At 44.0% G+C, this 9,466-nt stretch overlaps 1 protein-coding gene across 3 annotated transcripts in view; it reads right to left on the minus strand.

Moving 5' to 3' along the window:
• Positions 1-39: 39 nt before the first annotated feature.
• Positions 40-9,466, minus strand: part of PHACTR2 (phosphatase and actin regulator 2) — a 240,140-nt gene continuing 230,713 nt past the window's right edge. For 2 of the 3 annotated variants that reach the window (XM_025204870.1, XM_006024244.3), the window contains 2 exons: positions 8,402-8,478; positions 40-1,706 (listed from right to left, as the gene is read on the minus strand). In XM_025204870.1, coding sequence (XP_025060655.1) covers positions 1,691-1,706; positions 8,402-8,478 — 93 coding nt within the window. In that variant the 3' untranslated portion in view covers positions 40-1,690. The remainder of the gene's footprint in view (positions 1,707-8,401; positions 8,479-9,466) is intronic. The other variant, XM_006024243.3, reaches the window with a different exon arrangement.

Here is a 9,466-nt window from a genome sequence, read left to right on the forward strand (position 1 = left end):
TTCCTGCCTTTAGGCTGACATCTAAAACAATAATCTTTAAGTTTATAAACTAAAAACACTCCACAAGAATCTGTTACAGGTTCTGAGGTAAAAATCAGTCTACACAGAACTTTTATTGCCTGAAAAAAATACTCATTTTTCATAATTAGAAACTAAACAGGGCACATGAAAGACAAAAATAAATTGTAATATGTACACACATTAAAAAGGATAAATAGTATATATACTGTAATACTGCATTACATGTATGCTTATGTGAATTCCAGGCCCAGAAAAATCATTGTGTACATTAATCAAAGGATAAATAAGTGCTATATAAGACAGAGAATTTCTTAGTGTAAACAATGCCATAGGCTTGTAATTGGCCTTAGGGCAACATAACAAAAGCACATATTGCCTTTCACACTCCATACCATTTAATTTTAATAGTACTGTATTCACAAATACAATTCCAAGATAGTATAAAAAAATTGCAGAGCTAATAAGCATTCTTCACACACAACAAAAATAGGCTGTAGACATTTTAAGGATTTTCTGTAGCCTTTACAAGGCCCTTGTTGAAGACACATTGATCCACAAGTTAATTCCTTCTAGAAGCAATCCAAGGGATTCATCTAACACAGCTCTTAAACTAAAGAAGTGGGTGCCTAAACTGTGTAAGGAAATTTATGCCTGATTTCAGTTTTGGATTCAAATGATGTTACGATTGTCGATACTGTCTGCCACAGAGGCTCATACCACCTTTTTGGCAGTAAGTGGAGCAACAGACAAAGGAGTGTTTTTAAACCTGAATCCTTTCATTGCACTCATCGCATCACATTTTGTCCTTATAATCCTGCCCATGTAATTTTGATGCATAATCAGGGAGGATCCAAGGTATAATGGCATTAAAAATGAAAAGCATATTTAGCTATTCTATATGAGCATTCAATGTATTTTCTTCAAGCATGCTTGTCAGAATTTTAAAAAATACATCTGAATTATACCAAGAGTAATTTCTGGCAACTGGGTTCACTGGCACCACAAAAATGACTGTACTTCACTAAAGTACTTATGAAATTAGGACTTGATGGTTTACTGCCTTGGTGAGACAGGCTGAGATCTCTCAAAAAACACAAGTGCAGTTGCTCAAGCTCTTGGATTTACAAACTTTCTCCTCCCACTGGCCAAATATATCATTAAAACTGTTCCATAAAGAATTTGCTACCTTTGATCTAACTTTTTCTCTGTTAACTGACACATGAAGTCTCACTCACTCTCTTTCACACACTCCCTCTCTCTCTCGCTCTCTTTCACTCTTCCTGTTCCACACAATTTCCCTCAGTCACCATGGTATAAAGTCTGATGAGTGCCTGGCAACAGGCTGCCAAACGATTGTCTTCAGCAATTCCTGTCTCATCAAGCTCAGACGAAAAATCATTTGACTATCCACGTGAGCTTGTCACAGGAAGACAGTCTCTCTTACCATCAAAACGCTGGTTAGTTAAAAAGGAATACTTTATCTGGGTTCTCCTCCCGGTCAAAACTCTGGTTCTGTGATGAAGATGAGAGCCACATCCTTCATTAACCTTAGGATAAGCTGCAACACACATTCACACTCGATCCAGTTCCAGTGCAATCTTAGGTCTTCAGGACGCAATGATTTCCCCAAAGGAAATTAGTATATGAAACAAAGGATACTATCAAATAATTATGGGCGATGAAATCTGAAATAGGAAATCAAATACAAAGATGTTTCATTCAGTGACGGCATGGGACCTGACAATGACCTGACACTGGTTTATTTTCTTTCACCTAACACAGTTATTCCTTAGCAGCAGTAAATTGTGCCAACTAAAATTTAAGACAAGCCCCCATGCCAGGTTATGAAACTATCATCAGACTTAAGAAGTTTGGTTTAAATTGTTTGACATGGACACACACCCATGAAAAAAATAAAAGAAGCGTCTGCTTTAAAAATAATATTATGAATAGTTCATCCAAAGGAGACAAAATCTCTCAGTTTGGGTAGATAAAATCATGTATGTTTTTTCTGACACATGGAGACATTTCCTGACAAGACAAAGCAAGCCACCATGATATTGTACACTTCATATTTATATGAATTTTTCAAACAAGGGCAAAATGCAACACTTGATATTCACATGCTATATAAACAACTGGAAGAATATGCTGTCTTGTAAAGGAGGATGTACGCTTTTAATCTGTATTGATCAGAATGATGTTTTACAACTGCAGAGGTTAAGGATGAATCTTGTGCGAGACTGAGGAGTTTTAAAAGTAGTGATACATGAATTATTATTAGGTGCATTTTATAAATATTAACTATTATCACCTCCCCAAGTCTGAAGGTTTGGAATTTTTTTGTTGGAAAAATCTACTTTCTTGGGATTACATTAGAAATGACGTGAGGAAACAGAAATAAATATCAGGACCAAAGGGAAAGCTTTAATCCTTATGCATTATAATACACTATGGACAAATAAATGTCAAAGGCCGCCTTCTTTACAGCTCAGTATCGAATTTGGGCAATGCTAGAAAGCTGTGGAAACAGATTAGCAGCTATAATAAACAGTTCCCTTATCTTTTCATCCTACCAATAATTTCATAAGTAAATCTGTTGTGACCAGCTGCCACTGCAAATCACTTTTACTTTGTATTTTCTCAGTGATTCATTTTTTAAAAATGAATAATTTATTCTCTGCTCTTGAGTCACTTGTCCATGGTTCTATTAAGCTAAATTTAAATTTTTGCTTTTCCACTCTAAGGTAAGTAGTGAGTTACATCAGTAATATTTCTTTTAACAAAAGAGCATCATGGAGATTCAACCTCTTTTCTTACCTCCAGCATTGCAAGTGATTCTCAATGTCTGGGGGCTGGTTCTGCTGTTACTAACAATAATTTTGCTCTATCATTTCTTTGCTTATTCAGCATAATCACTTCTTTCTGTCACAGGCTAATCAGAGAAAATGAGGAAGGATACTTTTCGGGCTTGCTATTTCTCATGCAGCAATTCCTCGTACTATTCTTTATGCAGCTTGTCTGGCTGGACTCATGGGCTAGGGACAGACATTACACATAAACCAGTTTAAGTGATGAGAAACTGATTTAAACCTGTAACAGAACATAAATTCAGTGCACATAAACCAGTTTCAAAATGGCCCAAACTGGTTTGAGATAAACCTGGTTGAATGTAGTATCAAACTTAACTGATTTGGGTCAAACTGGTTTATGTCCCAGACCCCTTCCTGGTTTAATTTAAAACAGAGTCCCCCAGCATCCCAGCATGCTCTCTAGGTTGGGCTCTCTGCTCCAGCAGAGCAGGGCTGGCCCCTGCCACTCTGGTCCCCAGCCAGGGCAGGGATGGGTAGGGGTGGGGGTCTGGCCGGACACTGGTCCCGAAGGGAGCAGGGAAGAAGTTTATTCCCTCCTGCCCGCCGCCCCCCCCCCGTACCAACCCGCATTTCTCTGCTGACTTGTCCAACGGTGGGGGCATGGCCAGCCCAAGCAGTAGCCTGGACTGAACTGGCCAGTGAGGAGGTTTCCCTACTCCCTGTCCCACCAGCAGGGACGTAAGCCTGGGTCCACCAGGAGCTCCCCCCTTGCTGCTGCAGCAGTGAGACTGGGAATGGCCACATGCTGGCCAGCATAGCCCCCTGAGGCAAAGGGGGCAGGAAGATGGGTTATTCCCCCCTCCACCCCTTTTGCCCCTGCGGGACCACAGCCGGGTCTGCCAACCCCAACTGCCACTGCTCGTTCCCTGCTTGGGACAAGAGGTGGAATAAGCCCCCTCCTACCCTTCCCCCTGCTACCCCCATCATGGTCACTCCCCCTTCGCGGCTCCAGGAAGTGGAGCAAGATGCTGGCCAGCAAGGCCCTTTAGGCTGGGGGCAGGGAACAGGGTTATTCTCCCCTCTGCTTCCGAGGGACTGCAGTGGGGTCTGACCTCCCCAACCACTGCCGTTCACTCTGTGCCCAGGGAAAGTGGCAGAATAAGCCCGCTCCTGCCCCCCTGCCTCTGGCATCTGGTGCAGATGGGGCCTATTCCACCACTTGCCCCAGGCACAGAGCGAACGGCGGCAGAGGTGGCAGTTGGGGTGGGCAAACTCTGCTGCGGTGCCCTGGGGGCAGATGGCAGAATAACCCCGCTCCCTGCCCCCACCTAAAGGGGTCCTGCTGGCTGGCCTCTGGCCCCACTCCCTGGAGCGGCGAGGGTAAGCGACTGTGGCAGGGGCAGCAGCCCCATCATGGTTTCCCTGAGCATGAGCCCCTTCTCGGTGGGGGAATGCCCACCCTATAGTGCAGCCTGCTGCTGGGAAGAAGATATGGTGCCAGGGGCTGCTGCCCGCATCAAGGGCCCTACCTCCTTGCCACTCCAGTGGCCAGACAGGGGCGCAGCCAGAGCCTGACCAGCAGGGCCCCTTAGGTGAGGGCAGGGAGTGGGGTTATTCTCTCCTCCCTCTGGTGTCTGGCAGAAGGGGCTTATTCTGCCACTTGCCCCAAGCAGGGAGCAAGCAGCGGCAGCTGGGGCAGGCAGATCCCAGCTACGGTCCCCCAGGGGCAGAGGACGCAGAGGGGGGAATAACCCCCCTCCCTGCCCCCTCTGCCTCAGGGGGCCATACCAGCCAGAGTCTGGCTGTGCCCAGCCCCACCACTGCAGCAGCAAGGGGGGAGCGCCTGACTGACCCCCGCTCAGATCCCTGCCAGTGGGATAGGGAGTGGGGTGGAATTAAACTACTTCACTGGTCAGTTCAGTTCAGGCTACTTTCCTGGCCTGGCCTAGCCTGGCCAGTCCCACCCGCCACCCCAGCACAGCTTCCCTGCAGCCAAGGGTACACTCTAAAGCCTCCTGGCTCTTGGCCTGAGCAACTGCAGGCATGTGCCTGCATTTCCTCAGGCCAGAGGGAATGTCTGTACAGTTGCAAACTGATTCAGTCTAGGCAGGATAAACTAACCTGCAAAGATTTAATCAGTTCAGGCTCTGGCTTTTTGAATGTCTGTCCTTAGCCATGGATTACAGGCATTATGGGTAAAACTGGTGCCTAGGCTCCAAACGCCTCCTCTAAATATACTTTTGCTCTTTCCCTCATCTGTAGCCATACTTGGATCCCCTCACACTCCTAGGTCCAGCTCCCAAGCCTCCTACTGTTATCTGTCTCCAACAACAGTTTTTGGTTTTGGTGAGAAACCCTTCCAAGTTCCTTTTTGGTGTCTCCTGTTCAAATATGTGCTCTGCCTGCAATGAAATTCAACAGTTTGCAATGATTTAAATCCAGGAGCTGCATCCCCATTATCCTGGTTTAGGGCACAGAATTTTCTCTCTCAGAAATTTATTTCGCATTACACTTTTTATGCCCTGGGGACTAAGTGGCTTATAATGAGATGAAGGCATAGGGAGACAAATGGTAATATAGTCATTATATAGTTGACCCAACTGTCTGAATCTGTACTTGAAAGAAGCCCCTGTCTCCAGATAATCCTAAATTCTAATCCTGGTTTCATCTGGGTTCTTAAAACCTGGCTCAGTTTTTCCATCTGCAAAATGGATAATAATATTTTTTTGCTTCTCTTTAAAGACAAAGGGTAAAAAAATATAATTTAGGTTGCAAAATCAAGTGCTTAGAAAGTAGGAAATGTAACCTGTAATAACTGATGTTGTTTTCTGAGGTTCTTGGGCATTGTATCTGGAAACAGTGCAAAGGGGTTGTTCATATACTGTTAAGAAAATAATTGGAAAATCCTTACATAGGATGGTTTAGATAGAATAGGACAGAATGATTCTGCCTTAAGCATGTGGTTGGAATAGATGACCTCCAGAGGTCTCTTCCAGTGCTACTTTTCTATTAATCTGAGTAATATTGTTCATCTAAGCCAAGGGTGTCAAACATATGGTCCCAAGGCTGGATGCAGTCTGTGGAGCTGTATGATCTAGCCTGTGGGTCTCACACCAACCCTGCATGCTGCATGTGATATATGGAGACAATTTGGTGTTCAGGCAGAACTTGGCATGGTGGGTGCTGCATGCAGCACAGGTGCCCAGCACAGCACACATGCTGCATCTGGCATCTGCATTGGACTGATCCTGAGTGGTAGCTCTGGAGCTGGGATGGATCAGGCCATTCTGGAGCTAGCGTGCAGCACCTGTGATGCCAGGTCTAGCCCATGTGCTGTATGCAGCATGCACGGGCCCTGCTTCTGTGGGGTGTGGGCTGGACCTGATGTCGCAGATGCTACCCAGGGCACAGGGGGCTGTCATGGGATGTGCACTTCATGCAGCGCCTTGGTGGCCCAGCCATGTGTGCTGGTTCCAGCATGCCCAGATGACCTGGGGCCTGATCCAGAGCCAGTGAGCAGGGCCAGTCCAATGGGGCACCCTGTGCAGTGGTCTCCCTATATGCTGCCTACAGTGTAAGCCCCGGAACGGGGCTGGCATGCACTACCCGCAGCACAGCCTAATCCTGCCCACACACTAGCCCAGAGACCCTCATCCAGTTTCACATGGCTGGATGAGTTTGATACCCTGATCTAAGCTACATTATGCCCCCTTGTGAGCATATATTATGATTTAGTCTTTAATCACATGATTACAGTTAATTGCTGTACAGTGGCAGGAACTGCAATAAGACAAGAAGGGAAGAAAGGCTCCAGATTCGTGTTTCCCTTGTTTCATCTGAAGGTTAAGTTCTGTGTAGAAGATGGAGGGGAGCCCATCACCATGCATGAAATGCTCAACCGGGCCTAACTCAGACTGCTAATGACTACTTTCAACATCTTTCACCTTGGACATATCTACATTAATTTTCAGGAAGGCAATAGGAAACATCTCTCTGAACTCAGGAATAACCAGCTCCCAAATGTCAAAGTCCTAGTGCAAACCATGAAGACAGAGTTCCTTAACTGTCAGAAAAAAATTGTCTGATGCAGTCTCTGGGTAAGTGTACTGGCCACTGGGTTAAAAAGTGTGAGGGTCATTGTCCTCTTCCTCCCTTTTACTTCTATCAAGTACACGCTCATGGCAATGCTATTTCACCACAAGTGGAACTAGAATCCCAAATTATAAGCACCAAACACTGCAGGTATGGAGCTATTTGTGCATCATTTAGATGTAGGATGGGTAAATAGGGTTTAGACCAGGGATTCCCAAAGTTTTTCCCCTGAAGAGCCATTTCAAAGGGGCAGTCCTGGCAGCCACAAAGGGACCTGTTGGCTGCATTTAGCCTGTGGGCCAAACTTTGGGAACCCTTGGTAACTGTCCAGAAAAAAATATACTACTGGCCACTAGCTGTATCAAAGGGACTTCTGGGCTACGTTTGGTCCAAAGGTCACACTTTGGGGTTTAGAAGATAGTGATTTTCCAGACCTGGACTCAAAATCAATTCTCCCTTTTGGTGGCTAAGTGCTACTTAGCAGCCTAAAATTAGACATGCAAATGGCACTTAGAACCATTTATAAAGATTTTAGATTCTACCCCCACCTGTGCAACTGGACTTGTCCTTCTGGGCATGCTCAGAAGGGATCTCCTATGGCCACTGTGTTGCAATCCTGTTCTACCTCAGAAGGCACATACATCTGTTTAGTCCCTGAAACATGGAGTAAAAAAGAGATCAGCACCTGTCTGATGGAAAGGAAAATAAGGGCTCTTCTGCCTTTTAGCTCAATAGCTTATGAGTTAGGAAATTTTCCCAAGACATGGGAAACGTAGGTTTCAGACACCCTCGCATCCTCACCCTGCGGGGGTTTGAACCCACATCTCCTACACCCTAGGAAAATGATCTGACCAATAGGCTGTGGAATGAGCAGGACCAAGAGTACCTTCCTCCCTGCCTCTTGAAGCTAGGCCACTGGACAGCCAGGAAGAAAGGTCTGTAGGACAGGAAAGTGAGTCAACCTTATTATGTGACCAGTGCAATAGGCATTGCCATGAAAGGATGGATGCTCTGGGTCTTGGCCTCTGCTTCCTCTGCTGTTTCTGCATTAAATCATCATTGAATAAAATGGGTATGCAGCTCTGTTAGTTGCCAGACTGATGAAGAACTTTGTGAAGTTTGCCAGACCACTGTCATGATTTTCATGTTGAGAGCACCTCCTAATGGTCTGTAGGAGCAGGCCTGACACACATGCGGGTTCTTAATTTCATCTGGTTTATGCTGAATTCAATGAAATCAGTGTGGAAGGATTATTTTTTGGATTTCAAAACAATCTTTCCCATTTAGAATTTGATCCATTCTGCCCAATCCAGTGCTTAATCTCTATGATTTTAATCAGCAAAAATGAGAAATCCTGCCTGAAAAGCTTCAAATAATCAGTTGCAGAGGAACCACTGCCAATCTTGGAAGGGCCAAACCTACCATATATCATGGTTATTTTCCTTTGGCCTTTTGGAAAAGGTACATCTACTTACCTTGTAAACTGTCGACTTTCTTCATGTACTTCCATTTCTGTGCTTTTAAATTCATTCAATTCTTTCCGTATTGCTGCCTAACAATAATAAAAAAGCAAACACACAAACATAAGGAAGGTAAACACTTAGAAAGCAACATACAGGAACAAGGATTTACTCCCTGTGAGTGCTGAGTATGTTAGTCTCTATTATTTTCTGTTCACCTTTCACTAAAGTTCATTCAATAACTCCACCATTCTTGCATACTTTTAATTCCAGAACAAATGACTCTTTTAATTACGGTTATTTGGAGAAGTAAAATTTTTTTTTTTTTAACATTAGAAAATTTCTTAGGACAGGAAAAAAATCCCCACTGAAATATGGCACTTGCTACAAAGGAAGCAGGGAAAGGGAATCTGTCACCTTTGACAGCCACCTGTTTAGTATGCATCTGCAAACAGATTATCACAGTATATAGCCCTGGAGGGGCGGATGAGTCACCTGTCATGCATAGCAATTGTGCAGACAGCAGGCTTCCTATATCTCCTGATTGGAGAAATGAGTTCAGGAATGCAAGATGAATGTTACTTCTCAAATGGAAATTAGTCACTCAGTTTGATCAATTTTATGTAAAATGACATGAAGTGTTTGGACATTCCCGGCCTGTGTTTTTAGCTGGCAGATAAGAGAACAGCAGAAATTCAACACACTTCAAAATGTCAATTCTTGTTGCCTATGTAAAAAGTAGCAATCAATTTACTTCACCATGTAAGCCATATAATTTTCTAAAAGGTCAGCGCTCTAAACGCACAGGTACTACTATAAAGAATTCTGGTTATAACATATGACATTATATACCCTCATGCATTATATAACCTCATGATTCAGTGAGATACAAGTTATTCTCTCTCTTTTCTCCCTTCCCTTTCACTATTTTAAATAGAAGCAATATCACTTCAATAATACTTGAAAAAGGCATCTTATTAAGAATGCTTATCTTTCAAGACAGGGCAGCGTAACAGTGTGATAATATTACACAATGTCACCAAAATTGTGACTTATAAATTATGAAACTTATGTTTCAGC

This window comes from Alligator sinensis, unplaced genomic scaffold (genome assembly GCF_000455745.1).
Source record: "Alligator sinensis unplaced genomic scaffold, ASM45574v1 scaffold153_1, whole genome shotgun sequence".
NCBI lineage: Eukaryota > Metazoa > Chordata > Crocodylia > Alligatoridae > Alligator > Alligator sinensis.